The sequence below is a fragment of the Hirundo rustica genome, chromosome 10, assembly GCF_015227805.2.
Source record: "Hirundo rustica isolate bHirRus1 chromosome 10, bHirRus1.pri.v3, whole genome shotgun sequence".
Classification (NCBI taxonomy): Eukaryota; Metazoa; Chordata; class Aves; order Passeriformes; family Hirundinidae; genus Hirundo; species Hirundo rustica.
The window spans coordinates 24,856,550-24,877,801 of record NC_053459.1 but is presented as its reverse complement, the minus strand read 5'-3'; the positions used below and the strand labels follow the sequence as shown (position 1 = coordinate 24,877,801).

Sequence of the window (21,252 nt, the reverse complement as noted above, 5' to 3'; positions counted from 1 at the left end):
GCGGGCCCTGGCTCCTGGCTGGCAGCAGCGTGCTGTGCCCGCACCTGCTCAGGTGAAAGCAGATCCCGGAGGTCCCGAAAGGCAGATTTCTAAGCGGCAGTGAGGGCTGGGAGCGGAGAGGCAGAGGAAGTGCTGACACAGCGAGTTCTGCCAGTCCCTCCCCCGGAGAGGAGCCCGGCAGTGGGAAAAGGAGCCATGAAAATTAATGGGGCTGGCGATTGTTCGCTGGTAATCTGCTGGAGCTCAGCAAGCGCCATTGTCCTGGCTGATGCGCTAATGCTCCTCAGCGGTTAATCCCGGCAGACGCCTCGGTTTTTTGGGATGCTGCTCGGCCTGAAGGGTTTTTCCTCGGGAGCAGCGAGCGAGGTCTTGTGCCAGCTTTGCCGGGTGCAGCTGGTGGGATTCGTACCCTGTGTCGCTCTCGTTAATAATTAGAAATGCTGCTGCAGCTGAAAGAGAGACTCTCAGGAGAAGAGTTAAAACCCTTCTTTGAAAAGTGCTGTTCGGGAAGGTGATATTTTTAATAGTGCTTATTATGCAGTGGCGGCTTATGTAAGATAATGACTGATGGAGACACTTGGCTTCCGCGGAGCTGCTCACAGAGGGGCCGGGTCCCTCCGCTGGCTGTGGGAGGAGGTGGAAAAGGAGGGTTCCGGGAGAGGGGGAATGTTCCTGAAGGGATGTTCATTGGAGAAGAGTTCCCCGAGCAGCGCAGGCCGCTGTAGCTCATCTCTGTGCCCACCCTCTGCCAGTTAATCCCAAAGAATCAGAAGCTGCTGCCCCGTCGCTGCTCCCCCATCTGCTCCAGCGTGTCCCAGGACGGGGCAGCTCGGGGCTGAGTGTTTGTTTCCCAGCTCCAAACCCAACACCCAGCCTTTCTCCACGGCTCCATTCACAAGGGATGCTCGGGTGAGGTTTGACGCGTGTGCACAACGCAGCGGCGCCGGCGATTGCCTAAAATCCCCTATTCAACGAGCCCGGCCAAGCTGGGAGAACACAGCTTGGGCTGAGCTTTATTTGGAATACGTTTCTCCATCGGGTGACGCGAGGCACACGGGGAAAATCTGCATTTTGTGCGTGCGCGGTGCAGAACACGAGTGAGCAGAAGGGGAAATCGTTTCTTGGCTGGCACAACAGCCCCGAGCGCCTGAGGGGATGGGATGGATGCTGGGTGACTGACACCACGCCAGGGGCTGCCGGGGGGAATGAAACACAAAACCCTCTTGTCCTGTGCGCGGGAGCTTCCTGCAGCTCCGAGTGTTTTAATCACATTTAATCACGGAATCGCAGAGCGGCTTGAGCTGGAAGGGACCTTAAAGACCATTAAGTGCTCAGCGTAGCACGGTACATTAATATAACGGTGACTTCTGGAGCCCTTCGTGTGAGGCCCTGGCTGGCAGTCAGCTGAGAAATGGGAGAGACAGCACGGGGAAATTAAATTCCCTGCTCTGGAGCGGGGATCCAGCAGCTAATGGGCAGCAGGCAGCGTGGGGGATGTTCTCTGCACGGGCACCAGGAGCCGATTAACGGCATCGGGCGTGTGCTGAGTTCCACCCCCGTGTGGGACACGCCGGGCTCCGGGCTGCCCCAGCGCTGATTTTTTCCTGTTGGATCGGTTTTATTTATTTGATGTTGCCCGTGCAGGGCCCCTCGGGGCTCCCTGCGGCTGGGGGTGCCCGGGGTTGGGGATCGGGTGGGAATTGTGCAGCAATTTCCAGCAGCGCAGAATCCCTGGTTTGTGCTGGGAGGGACCCTAAATCCCACCCGGTGCCACCCGTGCCATGGCAGGGACACCTCCCGCTGCCCCAGGCTGCTCCAAACCTGCCCAGCCTGGCCTGGGGCGCTGCCAGGGATGCAGAACAGCCGCAGCTGCTCGGGATTTATCGGAGCCCAGCCCGTGCTGGCACAGCAGCGCGGCTCGGAGCTGCCGCATTCCCAGCTTTGGTCCATCCCGGGAGGATGGAGCCCTCGGGGGGTGACAGAACTCGTGTGGCATCACAGGAACCCCGGGCCGGGCACTGCCCCCGGCCCGGCTCGAAACCTGCCGGAGCGACGCCTTTTAACTAAAAACCATTTAACGGGGATTTTGATCGCTTTTCCTCAAGTGCAATTACAAATGCAAATGGAGTTTTTGATGTGAAACCGGCGGAAGTGTGATGGCTGTGGGCTCGATAAGCGCCGAGCTTTTGTTCTGCAGCTCGTTTCCTCGCCCAGCTTCCAGCAGTGTTATCAAAAAGAGCCATTCCTGGGGCTTGCGCTGCACCCCGAGGAGCTGGAGCGGCTCGGCCTGGCTCTCAACCGGGATAAATCCCAGGGAAACCCTGCTGGGAGCTGCCTCCCACCCCGGCGGGCTCCGGGGGCCGCGCTCCTTACCTCACCGTGCCCGTTATCAGCCCCCTTCGGGGAGATGCGAGGAACCGCCGCAATCCCCGGGAGTTATCCCGGCGGGAAAAGTGTTCCCGGGGAGCTCTGGGGATGGAGAGGCGCGGGAGCCAGAGCAGGGGCTGTGTGTGACAGAACGGCACAGAACAGAGCAGCACAGGGAAACTCCTTGGACAGAAATGGCCCTGAGCGCGTCCCGCTGCCCGGGGAATGCTGGAAATCAGGGATTGAGGTTCATCCTCAGGGAGGCTGGAAATCAGGGATGGGGATCACCCTGGGAAAGGCTGGAAATCAGGGATTGGGGATCCTTGGGAAGGCTGGAAATCAAGGATTTGGGTTCATCCTCAGGGAGGCTGGAAATCAAGGATTTGGGTTCATCCTGAGGGAGGCTGGAAATCAGGGATTAGGGATCACCGTCAGGAATGATGTAAATCAGGGATTGGGGATCTTTGGGAATGCTGGAAATCAGGGATTGGGATCACCCTCGGGAATGCTGGCCCTGGAGGGATGCTGCTGCTGGCAGTGGCTGTGCTGGGTTTGGGGAATGTGGCTCTGGGGCTCTGGACAGAATGTGGGGGTGTAGCCAGGTCTGGGCTGTTTGGTAAAATAAAGAAAGGCCTTTTTTTGGGGGTGGAAAAGCTCTGATTTTGGAGCAGGCGCTGCCAGCAGCGTTCTCAGTGCTGCCATGAACTCTCCTGAGGTCTGCTCCGTCCAAGGGCTCTGCATGCAGTGTCTCGCTGAGCATCTGTCCAAGTGTCCAACGTGGTTAAAGCTCTCTTCGTGGAGGCTGAAACCTTGTTTTTGATGTGTCTGCAGCCTGAAGCACTGACTGTTCCATCCTGCTGCATCTCCCAGCTCCTGGGGCTGCTCTGGCCCCGGGGAGAGCAGGGCCCTCCGGCACTGGGAGATTCTAACACTGATCACAGAATCCCAGCGTGGTCTGGGATGGAGGAGACCCCACTGCCCACCTTGTTCCACCCCCTGCCATGGCAGGGACACCTCCCACTGTCCTGGGTGCTCCCAGCCCTGTCCAGCCTGGCCTGGGACACTGCCAGGACCCAGGGACAGCCACCACCTCCGTCGTGGGCACTGCTGCAGGTTTGCTGCTAAATTCGGTGGTTGTCTTCTCTGGGCACGGAAGGATTTCAGTTAAAGGGTTTAGACAGGCTGGCTTGGCATCATTGCTGTGACCCGGATTGCTGCAGCCACAGGCTGGTGGGCTGGAGGGGGCATTAAAACCACCCTGGTTACCCAGGGAGCGTGAGCAGCCTGTGACTGCGGCCACCAGAAGCAGAACCTCCAGCCGGACTTGGCGTCGCATTTTGAAGGGGCTCCACTACAAGGTAAAATTTAAAAGAGGAAGGAGCCATCAGCGTGCTCAGCTCTGTGCTGGGCCAGGGCTGCAGCAGCTCACGAGGTTTCACCCAGCCCAGACTGCAGGAGCTTGATTCATGTTCATGTTTTGGGCTGCAGAAGCATCCTTCCACCTCTGGTTGCGGCCGGAGCCGCGCTGCCGACTGACCCTGGAGCAGAGTCCCTGCAGGGAAGGGCTCCTCCCTCAGCCCCCGCTCCGTGCCCGGCCCCACGGCCCCTTCCGGCCCCCACAGGGATCCCACCGGGGCTGCAGAAAGCGTTTTTGCCTTTTTGGAGGTTTCCATCCTCGCAGGGTGTGCATCATCCTGTCCCTGCAGGGTGCAGGGCACAGGGACATGGATGTGTTTGTGTCTGTGTTTGTTCCTGGTGCCCTGCCCCACAGCCCCTGCAGGGTGCAGGGCGCAGGGACTGTTCTGGGGCTGTGAACGTGTTTGTGTTTGTTCCTGGTGCCCTGCCCCACAGCCCCTGCTCGCCCTGGGCCTGGTGGCTCTCGATTTGGGTGGCTGCAGTGGCCCCGGGGCTGGGGGTGGGACACAGGGTGGTCACAAGCAGCTGTGTTAAAGCACATTTGCTTGATGAAGCATTTTGAGCGAGTTATTTAATGAGCGGTTGTTGTCTCACTCGGGGGAAGTGCAGGCGGGCATCTTGTGACAGTGATTTGGTGGCACTGAGGTGTCACAGGGAGCCTGGGCTGGTGGCTGAGTCCTCTGCCAGGGTTGTCACGTACCTCCTCTTCTGTAAGCCCGGGATTTTCATCATGCAGAGTTACGCTGCTCCAACATTTAACTCCAGAAGTGATTATCTTGCTCAGGGAAATGAAATAAATCCCATATTTAAATACATATTCTGTGGAGCGACTGTAACTCCTCCAAAGCCAAGCAGCTTGAGGTAAGATGCTCTGTGGGATGTGCCAGTGCAGAACGTGACTGTCCCTTCCTGTCCCCTTCCCTGGCCCTCCCCTGCCACCTCAGGGCATGGGCAGCCCTGGCAGGGGTGACAGTGACCTGGGTGACACACAGGGACCTGGGTGACCGTGACCTGGGTGACACACAGTGACCTGTGTGACTGTGACCTGTATGACCGTGACCTGTGTGACCGTGACCTGGGTGACACACAGTGACCTGTGTGACCGTGACCTGGGTGACACACAGTGACCTGTGTGACTGTGACCTGGGTGACCGTGACCTGGGTGACACACAGTGACCTGGGTGACACACAGTGACCTGTGTGACTGTGACCTGGGTGACAGACAGTGATCTGGGTGACAGACAGTGACCTGGGTGACACACAGTGACCTGGGCTCATCCCCAGGACCAAGTCACAGCGCTTGGCAGCAGCGGGAACTCTCCAGAGATGCACAGGACAGAGGTCAAACGCACCTTGGGGTGCCTGGGCCCGCCGAGGGGCTGTGAGGGGAATATTTCCAGGTGTGCCACTCCTGCTCCGGGCTCTGGGACACAGCTGGGCTCCAGATCCCAGTGGGTGCTCCCAGCAGTGCTCCAGCTGCTCCCGCAGTCCCGGGCAGCCCCTGGGTGAGAGGGGCACCTCGGGGTCGGTGCCCCCCGATGCCCCGCGCTGCCGGGTTTGCGGGTGGTCTGCAATGCTGACCCGCTGCTGAGGGGTCTGGAAACCCTCCCAGGGCTCCTGCTCCCCCCAAAATCCCTGCGGGAGGGTGCCAGGAGGGCGCTCACAGCGGGCTCTGGTTAACTGTTAATCCTCTTCGGGAAAATATCACACGTGAGCTGTCTGCGTTCGGGTTTAATCCTTCCAGCCGCAGGGATGTGCTGGGTACCCGTTAATGAGCCGTCAGGAGGGGAGATGCGCAGAAGCTCGTCCCCTGGCCCGGGGTGCGGGGTGGCCTTGGTGGCTGTCCCCAGCCTCATCAGGATGGCGAGGGGGGGACACACCGACACACCTTGGGGTGCCCCCGCTGCTGTCGGTCGCCCTGAGCTCAAACCCGGTTGTGATGCTCCCCCCTGCACCCCCAGCTCGCTCTGCCACCGCTCCCCTGCCCCTCTGGGTGCCCCGGGCAGGGCGATCCAGCCCGGGAGCTGCTCCCACCCCCAGGGGCCGGGCAGAGGGCACGGGGAGCCCCGGAGGTGCTGCCCGGGGTGGGGAGCTGGGTGGGAATGTGGGGCTGGGGTGTGGGGAGCCCCTCGGGGCTATTTCAGGGCCTGTGCCGGCTGAGAAAGGGAGCACAGGTGACCCTGTCCTGCCACCCACGGGCACCCTCTGCTGCGGGGCTGCACCCGGGGACCCCAGCGCCTGTCCCTGCCGGGGCCACCCTGCTGCTGGCAGTGACGGGCTCCGGGGGGCTCCGAACGCTCCCACCGCTGCCGTGAGCAGCTCCCGGCCCGCGGCGCCCCTCGGCGCCCAAAGCCCGTGCCCCGGCAGAGGGGGCACAGGGCAGGGATGGGATGGGGATGGGGATGAGGATGGGGATGGGGATGGGGACGAGGACGTTTGCTCTGCCGGGGGATGGGGACGGGGACGTTTGCTCTGCCGGGGGATGGGGACGGGGACGTTTGCTCTGCCGGGGGATGGGGATGGTTTTGCTTCCAAGCCTTTGCGCTGCGGTTTATTCCGCTGGCGATGCCGGGGGAGCAGGATTAACCCCGGCCCTGCTGCGAGCCGGGGGCTGCGGGCGGCGGCTCCGGGTGCCAGGAGCACGGGATTAACGCGTTAACTCCCTCACACACCGGAGCACCGCGATTTCCCTCCCCCCTATTTTTTTTTTTTTTTTCTCCCTTCTCCTTTCCCCCGCAATTAACCCATTTTAACACCGAATCGCTGCTCGCTGTAGAAGACCTCGCTCAGCGATGCCGGCAGCGATTTTTGCGGGCGGATCTGCCTGAATCGCCTGCCTTCCCTGCGAGCACAAAGGAGGCCCGCCGCTCGCTTCCTCCCCATCCTCCCCATCCTCCCCATCCTCCCCATCCTCCCCATCGTTCCCGCAGGCTCTGGCGGGATCCCGGCGCCGCTGCGGAGCCGCTGCCAGCGCTCGGCGGGCTGCCATGGGTGGGAGGTAGCGCCGCTGCGCCTGGGCGAAGGACACCGATGGACGCCGCCGCTCCTTAGGGACGGGGCTCGGCTGCTCCGGGATGCCCGCAGCGATTTAAACCCGGCGGCCGGCAGCCTCGCAGCGAGACGCGGCGGCCGCGGAGCCATCGCCATGAAGGAGCGGCGCTCCGGGAGCTGCTGAGCCCGTGGATGCTCCCGCCCGAGCGGCGGCGGCGCCGAGAGCCCGCAGCGAGCCCCGAGCCGCCGGAGCGGCCGCCGCGGCAAGTTCGCCTTCGTGCGCCGGCGGCACCGCGGGGACCCGGCGCGGCTCTCCCGGAGCCCCCGGTGCTCGGGCGGCCCCGGCTCGGGGCTTTTCCGGCCGCGCCGGGCAGCTGCAGCCCCTGCGGGGCCGGGGGTCCGCCCGCCGCCCGGCCGGGGCACCGCGGGCGAGATGCAAGTGTCCATCGCCTGCACGGACCACAACTTGAAGAGGAATGGTGAAGACAGGCTCATCAGCAAGCAGAACACCGCCGCCCCGAACGTAGTGAATGCGGCCCGGGCAAAATTTCGGACAGTGGCCATTATCGCTCGCAGTTTGGGGACGTTTACCCCGCAGCACCACATTTCATTAAAAGAATCCACCGCAAAGCAAACGGGCATGAAATATAGGTATGGGCACGGTCTCGGTCTTTGTTCCCTTGCCGGGTGATCGCTCTTTTACTTTGCCTGCCTGGGTGCGCGCGGTTGTGCAGAGGAGCTCTCTCCTCGGGTTATTAATAGATTTTTGAACTTGGGCATAACCGGGAAGCCTCGGGGCGTTTGTGTTTGTGCAGGCGTTCGTGTTTGTGATTTTCTAGCGGAGCCCCGCTCGCCCGCTCGCTCGGGCAGAGCCTGTGCAGCGCTGTGGATTTGTGGCAGCGGCGCTAAGATGGTTCCTATTAAGCGCTCGGTGTAACTAATACTGGTGCTAATGAGCAGGAAAATCAATTAGCCAAGCCTGCTTGGGGCCGGGCAGGGAAAGTTGGTTTGCAGCGCGTTGTGTGGAGCAGAGGCGTCTGCCGTGGGTACCGATCCACCCGGGGGCGGCTCACGGACTCCTCACTCGGGCAAGATGAGATCAAAGCCAGTTTTGGGCAAAGGCAGAAAACAAAATCTCGGGCGTCCTTAGGGAATGCCTCCTGCCTCTCCAGGGCTTTTCATTCCTCCTAACCTGGGCAGGAGAAATGATGCTGTGAGCCGGGTGCTCGGCGCTCGGGGTGGGGAGCTGATCGGCTTCTGTGTCCTGCCTTCGGCCGCGAGTGAGAGGGGGTGTGCATGCCCTGGGTGTCGGCTTCTGCCCGTGCAGGGCGTCCCTTCCAGCCCCCCAGACGTTCAGGCTGCGAGCAGGGGCAGCCTGGGCTCTCTGCAGCCCGTGCCCGAGGTGGGGCCGCTGCTGCCGGAGGCAGCTGGCACGGGAGGGCTCCATGGGCCGGCTGAGGGGCTCCAGCGGCTCTGTCCTGCAAGTTCCCAGCCCGTGGGATAGCAGCCAGGGCTCCTGCGCCCCCAGACCCGCCCAGGGGAGCTGCAGGGTGCGGTTTGCTGTTAATGCCGGGTTTGGGGTCCTGGGACGGCCGCGAAGCCGCTCAGGGTTCAGCAGGCGCTCTGGGATCCAGGCGTGGTGCAGCCGGTGCAGGGAGATCCTGCAGCTGGGAACACGTCAGCGTTCGCTCTCCAGGAGCTGCACAGGCTGGGAGCAGCGGGCATGGGGGGCTCAGGTGTAATTCTCTGCGCTTTGTTTGGGTGCTTGATCCACGGCAGGGAGGCTTTGCCCGAGTGGGAGCCCAGCCTTTTCCAGCCGCTCGTCCCTGTCCTTCAGCCATGACCAACTTTCAGCAGGGACGCTGCGCCCTCCTGGCATGGTGTTGGCAGCAGAAGTCCTCAGTGAGCCTGTGGCAGGGCAGAAATGCTGGTTAATAAATGTGTGCTGGAGCCTGCTCCCAGCATGGCAGGGGCAGCACCCAGGGGATCCTGGCAGGAGCAGTGTCCAGGGGCAGTGTCCAGGGGATCCTGGCAGGAGCAGTGTCCAGGGGCAGCACCCAGGGGATCCTGGCAGGGGCAGTGTCCAGGGGCAGTGTCCAGGGGATCCTGGCAGGGGTAACACCCAGGGGATCCTGGCAGGGGCAGTGTCCAGGGGCAGTGTCCAGGGGATCCTGGCAGGGGCAGTGTCCAGGGGATCCTGGCAGGGGCAGTGTCCAGGGGCAGTGTCCAGAGGCAGTGTCCAGGGGGATCCTGGCAGGGGTAACACCCAGGGGATCCTGGCAGGAGCAGTGTCCAGGGGCAGTGTCCAGGGGCAGTGTCCAGGCTCCCAGGCACTGCAGTCCGGCCCTGGCCCTGGAGAGGGCAGGGTTTGGGGCATGGCACAGGGTCTTGTTGGAAGACAGAACACACAAAATCAGTGTAACTTGTCCTTTAAGCACCATCCCAGTGGAGCAAGTGGCAGCCAGCAGCTCCTTTGACCCCTGATCCCTCTGGCAGCCCCATTGTGCCTCAGTTTCCTCATCTGTGGGAGATGAGTCTTTGATGGTGTCCCTCAGGGCCCGCACCCATTCCCCAACCGTGCCCATGGGGTGTCCCTCAGGGCCAGGACCCGTTCCCCAGCCGTGCCCATGGGGTGTCAGAGCCAGGACCCGTTCCCCAGGTGTGCCCATGGGGTGTCAGAGCCAGGACCCGTTCCCCAGGTGTGCCCATGGGGTGTCCCTAAGGGCCAGGACCCGTTCCCCAGCCGTGCCCATGGGGTGTCAGAGCCAGGACCCGTTCCCCAGGTGTGTCCATGGGGTGTCCCTCAGGGCCAGCACCCGTTCCCCAGCCGTGCCCATGGGGTGTCAGAGCCAGGACCCATTCCCCAGCCGTGTCCATGGGGTGTCAGAGCCAGGACCCATTCCCCAGCCGTGTCCATGGGGTGTCAGAGCCAGGACCCGTTCCCCAGGTGTGCCCATGGGGTGTTCCTCAGGGCCAGGACCCGTTCCCCAGCCGTGCCCATGGGGTGTCAGAGCCAGGACCCGTTCCCCAGGTGTGCCCATGGGGTGTCTCTCAGGGCCAGGACCCGTTCCCCAGCCGTGCCCATGGGGTGTCAGAGCCAGGACCCGTTCCCCAGGTGTGTCCATGGGGTGTCCCTCAGGGCCAGGACCCGTTCCCCAGCCGTGCCCATGGGGTGTCAGAGCCAGGACCCGTTCCCCAGCCGTGCCCATGGGGTGTCTCTCAGGGCCAGGACCCGTTCCCCAGCCGTGCCCATGGGGTGTCAGAGCCAGGACCCGTTCCCCAGCCGTGCCCATGGGGTGTCAGAGCCAGGACCCGTTCCCCAGGTGTGTCCATGGGGTGTCCCTCAGGGCCAGGACCCGTTCCCCAGCCGTGCCCACGGGGCCAGCACCCGTTCCCCAGCCGTGCCCATGGGGTGTCTCTCAGGGCCAGGACCCATTTCCCAGCCGTGCTCCTGGCTGCAGGGTCACTGTCCCGCAATTGTCCCCTGATTTCCCCGGGCTCCCAGCGCTCTCTCCCAGGGTACCACACCCCGGGGAGCCGCAATTACTTGCTCCTGCAGCCTCTGCAGCCGGGCCTTTGCCGGTCTTTGTGCCTTGCTCGTGGCTAGGTTTGGGGAGTGAGGGTGGATTGTCCCCCCGGCGCTCCGTGTGCCCCACACCTGGGAGCTGCTCCAGGAATAGCAGCTCGTTGGTGACAAGGCCGGGGCTTTGTCTCTATGACTAATGCGTGTTTCTGCTCGCCGAGCTCTCCGTGTGTGGAGCTGGTTTCTCCCCCGAGAGAGGCAGCGCGGGGGAATTCGGAGGCAGAGCTGAGGAACCCCCGGGCTCAGCTGCGATCTGCCGGGTCGCGATAACCTTTGGGTTGGAGGGGAAGCGCCTCCAGCCGATGGAGCTGGAATTTCCTGGTCACCTTGGGACCGATTCCTCAGCCCGAGGGAAGCCCAAAGGCTTCTCCCACCAATAATTCCGCAAAGTCCTCGGCTCCCTCACGCTGGAAGCCGAGCTCCTTCCCGATTCATTTTCTGCCCGAATTGTGTCCGTGATGTTGAGCCCCGCGGCCCCAGCTGCTCCAAACGCCGCCGGGGCCGCGCTGGCCCTCGATGGAGGCTAAAAACGCCGAGAGCCGGCCCCGGGGCAGGGGAGGGCAGGGGAAGGGCACAGGGCAGGGCAGAGCAGGGCAGAGCAGGGCAGAGCAGAGCAGGGCTGCCCCGCGGTCCCGCTCCGCTCCCGGGATGCTCCCGAGCCTCCCCCGGCTGCCAGGCGCTCCCCATCCGCCGGGATTATGTAAAAGGGAGAGACAGCGCCTGTGACAGGGCTGGGGGCGGGAGAGGAGCCAGCTCGGGGGCTTTTCACCCAGTGACGTGTTCCTGGCCGCGCTCCAGCTCAGGGACGGGATGGGAATACGAAAGGCAAAAGTTTAGGGGAATAAACGCGTCCGGCGGGGAGCAGCTGCCCGCGGCGCTCACCTGGGCAAAGCTCGGCTTTGCCGCTGTAGACCGAGCTTTGCGTGTGGCATCCTCCGCGCTCGGCCGTGGCAGGGGCCGGACAGGAGGGCGGAGGGCGAGCGGGGCTCTCTCCTTTATCCTTGCTGATGCTGCCGTTCAGTCCCTCTGGGAGCCGGCCCGGGTGCTCGGGGCAATGTCTGGGATCACTTCAAGCCTTTCTTTGAAAATGTCGTTGCAGCGCTTGGTTGGAAAGTTGCGATCCGCCGCCCCGCTGCTGGAAACAAAGGACGGGGCTTTGCTTCCCCGAGCCGATGGGGGCAGGCAGGAGGGGCGGCAGCTCACGGCCCGGGGGCTCCTCTCTCCTAATTTGCCGTATCTTCCCTAAAATTCTCAGTGAAATGGATCCAGCCCCGGTCCTGGCGCCGGGCGCGGGGTGGGATGTGGTGCCGCTGAGAGAGGCTGGCGCCAGCCCTCCTGCTCTCAGACCTGAAATGACACAGCAGGAAGTTTTTACACTGGGCTGGTGATGCCTCGGCCGCGCGTCTTTAGGGCCCCTTGCAGCCCAAGCCACCCTAAAATTCCCAGATTCTTTGATTCCAGCCCCTTTCCATCAGAGCTGCGGCGGTGCAAAGCCTTGGCCAGAGCGCCCCAATTCCCTGGGAGCGTGTTCTGTGCTTGGGATGGGAGCTGGGATGGGAGATGGGATGGGATGGGAGATGGGATGGGAACTGGGATGGGAAGGGAGCTGGGATGTGATGGGAGCTGGGATGGGAAGGGAACTGGGTTGTGATGGGAGCTGGGATGTACCCGGAGCTGGGCTGTGATGGGATCTGGGCTGTGCCCAGAGCCGGGCTGTGATGGGATCTGGGCTGTGCCCAGAGCCGGGCTGTGATGGGATCTGGGCTGTGACGGGATCTGGGCTGTGATGGGAGCTGGGATGTGCCCAGAGCCGGGCTGTGATGGGATCTGGGCTGTGATGGGAGCTGGGATGTGCCCAGAGCCGGGCTGTGATGGGAGCTGGGCTGTGCCCGGAGCCGGGCTGTGACGGGAGCAGGGCCGTGCCGGGCTCCGCCGCTGCGGAGCCGATTCGGGGCCGTCAGCAATTCAGAAATAACCCTTTTGCTGAGCCCTGCCCGCGCATGGGCACGAGGGACCCAATTTACAGAGCACAACTATCAATTTGTGCTCATCCATAATTGATGGAGGCAGCTTTGACCATTAACTCCGGCGCGAGCCTGAACGAAAAAAAAAAAAAGCACGTTATCTGCAGAGGGAAATTGGTGGAGTTCATATTCCAGGGAGCCTGGGCAGGCTGAGGAGCGGCCGGGCGCCGGCCCCCAGGGCAGAGCCATCCCTCCCACCCAGAGGGGTGAGAATCTTCCCTCATCGCTGAAGTGCTGCGAACGTTTGTCAGATAAGAGCTGAAAAGCACGGGGATCAAGCATAAAGAAAAGGGTTGTTTCCCTTCCCAGGATCGTTTCCGAATCTGGGGGGAGCTGAGCATTTGGGGCTGGGGAAGGTACGGGAGGAATGTGTGGAGGAAAAGCTGCTGACACCGGAATTACCTAAAGGTGATCTGGGCAGATAAAGCTTGAGAAGTAAAGTTTGCTTTCTTCCCCGTCCCCTGGGAAAGAGGAGGGATTTAGAGTAGGTTTTCGGGAGGAATTGTTCCCTGTGAGGGTGTGAGGCCCCGGCACAGGGTGCCCAGAGCAGCTGCTGGATCCCTGGCAGTGCCCAGGGCCAGGCTGGATGGGGCTTGGAGCAGCCTGGGACAGTGGAAGGTTGGGATGGACGGCAGGGGAGCACCGGATGGGCTTGAACGTCCCTTCCAAAGCCGTGAGGATTGTGTGATTCCATGGAACCGCTCCTGGCTGGATCCTGGAGCAGCTGCAGAGGAGGAATCCCGGGCTGGGAGGGGCCGGAGCCCTGCGGAGCCCCCGGGGGTGTCTGAGGCTCCATCAGAGCTCTCCTCCTCCATCCTTCCACTGCTTGGAGCGCGCCCGGGTCACCCGGGGGCTGGGAGCACAAACGCTTTTGTTCGGATGCAAATTCCTGAGGCTGGAACGGCCCCGCAAAGCAAAGCAAAGCAGAGCAAAGCAAAGCAAAGCAGAGCAAAGCAAAGCAAAGCAGCGCAGCCGTGCCCCGACTCTGCGGGTCTGGAGGGGTCAGAGCAGCCCCCAGAGGCGCAGAGCCCACCTCGGCATGCAGAATTCCCTCGGGAACCGGAGTTCGGCCCGGCGCTTGCCGGGGGTGTCAGTGGAAGCAGGGATTTCTTAGCAGCTCTCCAGGAGCTGTCTCCTTTTTCCCCGCGTTCCTTTTGCCAAGCGTTAACCGTAATATCCGCCTCGCATATTTAGGAAATTGTGGTTTATTTAAGTCTCGCTGCAATTACGAGCAGTTTTTAAACTCTCCCATGCAATTATTTGGATATCAAGTTCCGTATTGTTTCGGTACTCTCCACATCAGGCTGACTTTTATGGCCCATCGTCTGATCTTCATTTTCCTGCTGCAAATTAAGACTAATCCAGTGAACAGAAGGGATTTACGCTGAATTCACAATGCTTTTCCCCCCAGGACTGTAGCTTATAATGGCTACAAAGGAGGCAGGAATAACTCAAAGGGAAAGGAAAAGGAGCCAGTTGAGTAAAAAAAAAAAAATCCGCTTTGTGCTGCTTTCACGTTCCCAGTGTCTCCCCGGGGGTTTGCAGCTCCCAGGTGAGGCCGGGCTTTGGTGGGGTCTGGATTTCTCTCCTCTCATCACACCGCAGTGTCAGGTTTGGGCACACATTTATCCACCAGCTCCACCCCAAACCCAGGGCAGCGCAGGGGACGTGGCAGGACCCCCTCCTCCTCCCTGGCTGTCGCCTCCCGTGCCACCCTGGGGCTGGCTGTCACCTCCCGTGCCGCCCTGGGGCTGGCTGTCACCTCCAGCCCTTCCCAGCCTCCACGATTCCGGGATTCCGTACCAACGGGGGCTCCGCGGGCGCCGGGCGGGCGCAAGCCCCGGGGATGGATCTCCTCTTGCAGCCGCGGTGCAGAGCAGAGCTGGCTTTGCTTTGCGCACCTGCCCGGCTCCTCCTGCCTGTCCCCGGCTCTCCGGCGGGGCTTTGCCCCCGGGGCAGCGCTGCCCGCCCCGGAGTGGCCCTGGGGACAGCCCTGCCCGCGCCGCGGTGGCACCGCTGGGGTCACCCCCGGGGCCATCCCGAGGGGCAGCGCGGCTCCGGCGGCTCCGCTCCCCTGGAAGCACAGGGATGGCGTTTCGGGGAGGTTTGACACGATGCAGGGGAGCTGTGGGGGCTGAGGCGCGGAGCCGCCCGCAGGGGCACGGGCAGGGCACGGAGCAGCCTGGCTGGGTGTCCCTGTCACCCGGGGGTGGCACCGTCACGCGTGGGTGTGTGGCACCGTCACCCGCGAGTGGGTGGCGCTGTCACACACGGTTGGATGTCCCTGTCACCTGTGGGTGGGTGTCCCTGTCATGCGTGAATGACGCTCCCTGTCACCCATGGGTGGCTTCCCCCATCACCTAGAGCTCTCTGCCCCCAATCCCTGCAGATATGTCCCCAATCCCCACACCTCTGTCCCCATCCCCACACCTCTCTGTCCCCAATCCCCACACCTCTGTCCCCATCCCCACACCTCTGTCCCCAATCCCCACACCTCTCTGTCCCCAATCCCCACATCTCTCTGTCCCCAATCCCCACACCTCTGTCCCCAATCCCCACACCTCTGTCCCTGTTCCCCACACCTCTGTCCCCAATCCCCACACCTCTGTCCCCATCCCCACACCTCTCTGTCCCCAATCCCCACACCTCTCTGTCCCCGTGCCCCACACCTCTGTCCCTGTTCCCCACACCTCTGTCCCCAATCCCCACACCTCTGTCCCCAATCCCCACACCTCTGTCCCTGTTCCCCACACCTCTGTCCCTGTTCCCCACACCTCTGTCCCCATCCCCACACCTCTGTCCCTGTGCCCCACACCTCTGTCCCCAATCCCCACACCTCTGTCCCTGTTCCCCACACCTCTGTCCCCATCCCCACACCTCTGTCCCCGTGCCCCACACCTCTCTGTCCCCTATTCCCACACCTCTCTGTCCCCGTGCCCCACACCTCTCTGTCCCCAATCCCTACACCTCTCTGTCCCCATCCCCACACCTCTGTCCCCAATCCCCACACCTCTCTGTCCCCATCCCCACACCTCTGTCCCCGTGCCCCACACCTCTCTGTCCCCAATCCCCACACCTCTGTCCCCATCCCCACACCTCTGTCCCCAATCCCCACACCTCTGTCCCAATCCCCACACCTCTCTGTCCCCTATTCCCACACCTCTCTGTCCCCAATCCCCACACCTCTGTCCCCAATCCCCACCTCTCTGTCCCCGTGCCCCACACCTCTCTGTCCCCAATCCCCACATCTCTCTGTCCCTGTTCCCCACACCTCTCTGTCCCTGTTCCCCACACCTCTGTCCCCATGCCCCACACCTCTCTGTCCCCGTGCCCCACCCCTCAGTGTCCCCGTTTGTCCCCCCCAGTGCCCCCAGTCCCTGCCCCTCCCGTGTCCCTCTCTGGGCTCTGGCAGTGCCGGCTGTCCCCAGGCTGGTGCTGGTGGCTGGAGCGGGTCCCTGCCCCACGGCTGCCCCGACTCACCCCAAACCTCGTCCCGACCCCTTCCCTGCAGCCTGGCATTTTCCATCCCGGGGCCGCCTGACAGCTTTAATCTAACGCTTAAATGGATGGAAGGGAAGCCGTCGTGCAGGAGCGCTGTAATTTAATTACTTGGGAAGCGCACGGTTTAAGACATTTAAAATGAATTATTTTAGCCCGGCTGCTTTGGCAAAATCCGATCGGAATTTTGAGAGCGCTTATTTTTATTTCAGACCAACGTGACACAACTCCTTCTGTAGAATGTGTTTGTTAAGAAATTAGTTGTCTTTTGAGGAGAGGGAAATGCCCCTGGGTGGGGCTTGCTCCTGGAGGCATCCGAACGTCTTTGAGTTGTTTCTGGAAGCGCTTTTGTAGCACACGAGCTCAGGCAGGAGGGGAGGGGAGCAGGGCCCTGATCCCTCCCTGGGCTGGCCGGGCGCTCCCTCAGGGCTCTGCAGGCTCCTAAAACGAGTCTGGGGAGAAATTTACTGCCAAAGCTCTGCCCAGAACAGAAACAACCAGTGGGACACGGGGTTTGAGAAGCAGGAAAATTATGGAAAATAAGGTCCTGAAGCTCCTGGATGCCCTCATTGAAATCCCGGTGCCTTGGTCCTGGCAGCTCCTCAAACCTCCTGGGGCAGGTTTATCCTTGGTTTTGGTTAGAAAATTCAGGATTGCTGGGAGGGTGTGTGCAGGGCCCACAGCAGCTTCAATCCAGCTGGATGCAGCACGCGGAGAGCCCTGGATGCAGCGGGAAGGTGTCAGTGCCCGGGGGAGGAGATGGGCTGGGGCTCCCGGGTCTCCTCTGGGAGATGGGATGGGATAATGGGATGGGATGGGATGGGATGGGATGGGATGGGATGGAATGGGATGGGATGAGATGGGATGGGATGGGATGGGATAATGGGATGGGATAATGGGATGGGATGGGATGGGATGGGACAATGGGATGGGATGGGATAATGGGATGGGATAATGGGATGGGATAATGGGATGGGATAATGGGATGGGACAGGACGGGACGGGATGGGATGGGATGGGATAATGGGATGGGATAATGGGATGGGATAATGGGATGGGATGGGATGGCATGCGATGGGATAGAACAGAATGGGATGGGATGGGATGGGATGGGATGGCATGGCATGGCATGGCATGGAGCTCTGCTGCTCCTCTTATTGCTGCCACCAGCTTGACTCCACCGAGGGTTTTATTTTTTGCCGGCATAACGTGGTCCCCTCAGACAAACCCCGCACGTGAAAAGCCTCTCTGCGGAATGACAAAGAGGTGTTTTTTTGTTTTTTTCCCCTCTCACTCGGGGTCGGATGGTGACGAAGCGCGGCGGGGGCAGCGCCGTGGGCTGCGCTGGGGATGCGCTGGGATGATGCTCCGGCAGGAGCTGTTCCCTGGGAAGGGCGCTGCCCCCGCCCTGCCATCCATCCCCTCCCGGTGCCCGGGGCAGCTGTGCCCGGCCCGGCCGGGGCTCCGTGCGCGGCTTGGCCACGTCCCGTCCCCTCAGCCGCCTTTTACCGCGTCACCCACAGCTCCTGCCGGCGTGCGGCCGAGGAAAGCGCCGGGTAATGGCAGCTGAGGCCATCACCCACGCTGCCCGTGGCCCTGCGAGTACGGGACAGGAGCTGGGGAGCGGGACGGAGGCAGGGAACGGGGCCGGGTGCCCTTGGGGCGCTGCTCGTCCCCGGTGCCGGGGCGGCGCACCCTGGGCTGGCTGTGCCGCCTCCTGCCCCGGCGCTGCCCGGCTTTGTCTGGGCAGCTCTCCCAGCAGCAGCAGTTTCTTTTCCTGGTTCCGATCGCTGAGCTGATCCCGAGCGTCCCGCGTGGAGCAGGACCCTCGTGTCCCGGGGAAGGTGGGCACGGGGACACCTGGCACCGTGCCATGGAAGTGTTCCAGGTTTGTTGGGACGGTGGAAGGTTTCCCTGCCCGTGGAATGGGATAATCCCATCCAGCCCAGGCCATGCTGGGGCTCTGTGACCCCTCTGCTCCCCGCCTGAGGCAGCAGGGAAGCGGCGCTGCTCCGGGAGCAGGGGATCCGAGCCAAAGCCGCTCTCATTTCCGAGGCGGGCGGGAGATCGCACAGCGGCCGGGCAGCGAACACGAGCGCAGTCACGCAGCGCAGGTGCCAGATCGAGCGCCAGAGCGGAGTGAAGGATGCACGTGCTCGGGGAAGGGAAGAAATCTGTGTTTTCACAGTTGGGCCACCCACGCTGGCCCAGCTGCTGCGGCTTTGTGTTTATCTGCGCCTCTCACCAGCGGAGAACGGAGGTGAAAAACTCCTGGGTTCGGTGCTTTGCACGAACATCCGAACTCCCCCAAGCCAGCAGCGTTTGGAGGAGGCTCTCAGGGGGGCCTGGGGTGGGGTTCTCGGGGTGGATGTGCAGGGCCAGGAGCTGCACTGGGGGCTCTTTGGGGTCCCTTCCAGCTCAGGACATTGCGTGGTCCCGGTTCTGTCCTCCAGCTTTATGGAGCTGCCCTGGCCTCTGTGCACAGGGTGATGATCAGCACCTCGCCGGGGCTCCCTGCGAGCTCCAGCCCGATGCACCACCACAGGGGATGCACCCGAGGGTCAGCACGGGCTGTACATCATCGGGGTGCTCGTAAAAAACGGGGAGAGCAACTTCATAACACAGGCAGGCAGCAACAGGACACGGGGGAACAGTTTCAGCCCCAAAGAGATTTAGATCAGGCACTGGGAAGAATTTCTTTACCCCGGGGGTAGTGAGGCGCTGGCTCAGGCTGCCCAGAGAAGCCGGCAGTGCCCGAGGCCAGGCTGGACATCGGAGTTTCCCTGGGGCAGGGGAAGGTGTCCCTGCCCTGCAGGGGTGGCACTGGACGGGATTTCATGTCCCTCCCTCCCAAACCATCCCGGCTTTCAGGGATCCTGTCATCTTCCCCTGCAGGAGCCAGGGGTGGGGTCGGGGTCAAGGCCAAGCCGGGTGTCCCTGTCCCCACTCCGCAGGTGGCAGGTGAGGGACAGCAGAGGAGCTGCAGCGGGAGAGGGGGACGGGGAGGCTCCCTGCTTTCATCGGGATTTTGGTGTCCCTCGAAACAGCCTCTTTTTACAGGGAATAAATTACATATTTTATTCATTTTCAGCACAGAAAGGAGCGGCTCTGGAGCCCTGATGGGGATGTTTCTAAGCAACGTTGTTTTCCCACCACCAGCGTCAGGAACAGTGACTTTTTTACTTCTTTTTTTTTTTTCCCCCATATTTTTGTAGCAATAAGACAAACTCTCTGCGGTTCATGTCAGGAAAACTGTGCCACGATTTCCCCAGTTTGGCTGGATCCCCCACCTCCGAGGGGGTGTGTGAGGGGTCCCCTGGGGGTCACCCGCGCCGGGACCGTCCCCCCAGGTTTTATTTCGGTAATTTGGCTGCTGCGGGCACAACCACAGACACGGGGCGATGAAACCCGGCCTGGAACAAGCCAAAAGCAGCTTTATCTGAATTCCGTGGAGCTCTCCCAAGCCTGCTGATCCTTCTGTGGGTGTGGACTCGAAAACGTTTTAGTCATTGTATGTGTTATTGCAGAGATTTTATTTAAAATTCTGGTTTTGCATAGTGGGGGGGGAAAAAAAACCCTCTCCTTCTGTGTCTCATTTCTGATGGATGGGCGGGTGAATAAATGCACGGATGGGGAAAGATGGATCCATGGAGAGACAGGAGGGTGGAGGGATGGATAAATCAATAGATGGATGGATGGAGGGATCAATGGATGGATGACGAATCAGTGGACGGATGACGGATGGATGGATAAATCAACAGAATCAATAGAAAGATTGATGTCTGGATACATAGATATATAGATATGTAGATATGTAGATATATAGATATGTAGCTATATAGCTATATAGATATGTAGATATGTAGATATGTAGATATGTAGGTATGTAGATATGTAGATATGTAGATATATGTATATAGATATGTAGATATGTAGATATATAGATATGTAGATATATAGATATGAAGATATGTAGATATGTAGGTATATAGATATGTAGATATATAGATATATAGGTATGTAGATATGTAGATATATACATATGTAGATGTATAGATATATAAACATGTAGATCTATGGATATATAGATGAACAGGCAGAGAGGATGGTTATCCTGATCCCTTCCAGCTGGGAATGCTGCAAGGGCAGGAAGGTCTGGGCTGATCCGGGGGTGCTGGCTGCCCGAAGCCGAGCTCTCCCTGCTCCGGGGAAGGGCAGCAGGGCACCAAATCCGCACCGGGGAGAGGGGAGGTGCTGTGCTGTAATTGCTCTGTCCCTGAAGGAACCAGTTGTAGGTTAACGAGGTAATTAAGCAGCACGAGTGTCTCCGGCCATAAATCTCTGCCGGGGAAGGGGGTGGGCGTTGGTTGTGTCCTCGTGTGGGGTTTGTGCAGCTCCCCGCGCTCTGGGGCAGGGTGTGGGGTTTGTGCAGCTCCCTGTGCTGTGGGGTTTGTGCAGCTCCCCGTGCTCTGGGGCAGGGTGTGGGGTTTGTGCAGCTCCCTGTGCTGTGGGGTTTGTGCAGCTCCCCGCGCTCTGGGGCAGGGTGTGGGGTTTGTGCAGCTCCCTGTGCTGTGGGGTTTGTGCAGCTCCCCGCGCTCTGGGGCAGGGTGTGGGGTTTGTGCAGCTCCCCGCGCCCTGGGGCAGGGTGTGGGGTTTGTGCAGCTCCCCGCGCCCTGGGGCAGGGTGTGGGGTTTGTGCAGCTCCCCGCGCTCTGGGGCAGTGTGTGGGGTTTGTGCAGCTCCCCACGCTCTGGGGCAGGGTGTGGGGTTTGTGCAGCTCCCTGTGCTGTGGGGTTTGTGCAGCAGTGTGCAGCTCCCTGTGCTGTGGGGTTTGTGCAGCTCCCCGTGCTGTGGGGTTTGTGCAGCTCCCTGTGCTCTGGGGTTTGTGCAGCTCCCCACGCTCTGGGGCAGGGTGTGGGGTTTGTGCAGCTCCCTGTGCTGTGGGGTTTGTGCAGCTCCCCACGCTCTGGGGCAGGGTGTGGGGTTTGTGCAGCTCCCTGTGCTGTGGGGTTTGTGCAGCTCCCCGCGCTCTGGGGCAGGGTGTGGGGTTTGTGCAGCTCCCCGTGCTGTGGGGTTTGTGCAGCTCCCCGCGCTCTGGGGCAGGGTGTGGGGTTTGTGCAGCTCCCCGCACTCTGGGGCAGTGTGTGGGGTTTGTGCAGCTCCCCGCGCTCTGGGGCAGGGTGTGGGGTTTGTGCAGCTCCCCGTGCTGTGGGGTTTGTGCAGCTCCCCGCGCCCTGGGGCAGGGCGGTGATGCGCGGTGAGTGGGATTGATGGTGAAGGATTTCCTGCGGAGGGAGTTGTCCTGGGGCCGCGTTCGGGGGGACGGAGGTGGCTCCGCAGGGACAGGGACAGTCCCTGCCCCTCTGGGGAGCTC

General features: G+C 61.6%; 1 protein-coding gene across 2 annotated transcripts in view; it reads left to right on the top strand.

Moving 5' to 3' along the window:
• KCNAB1 (potassium voltage-gated channel subfamily A regulatory beta subunit 1) overlaps positions 1–21,252 on the top strand; it is a 66,573-nt gene that overhangs the window by 11,669 nt on the left and 33,652 nt on the right. The window contains exon 1 of one of the 2 annotated variants that reach the window (XM_040074313.1): positions 7,154–7,425. The exons of the other annotated variant lie outside the window; for it this stretch is intronic. Within the exon in view, the coding sequence (XP_039930247.1) occupies positions 7,208–7,425 (218 nt within the window). The 5' untranslated portion in view covers positions 7,154–7,207. Of the gene's footprint in view, positions 1–7,153; positions 7,426–21,252 lie in introns of those variants that run through there. 2 annotated transcript variants of the gene reach the window in all.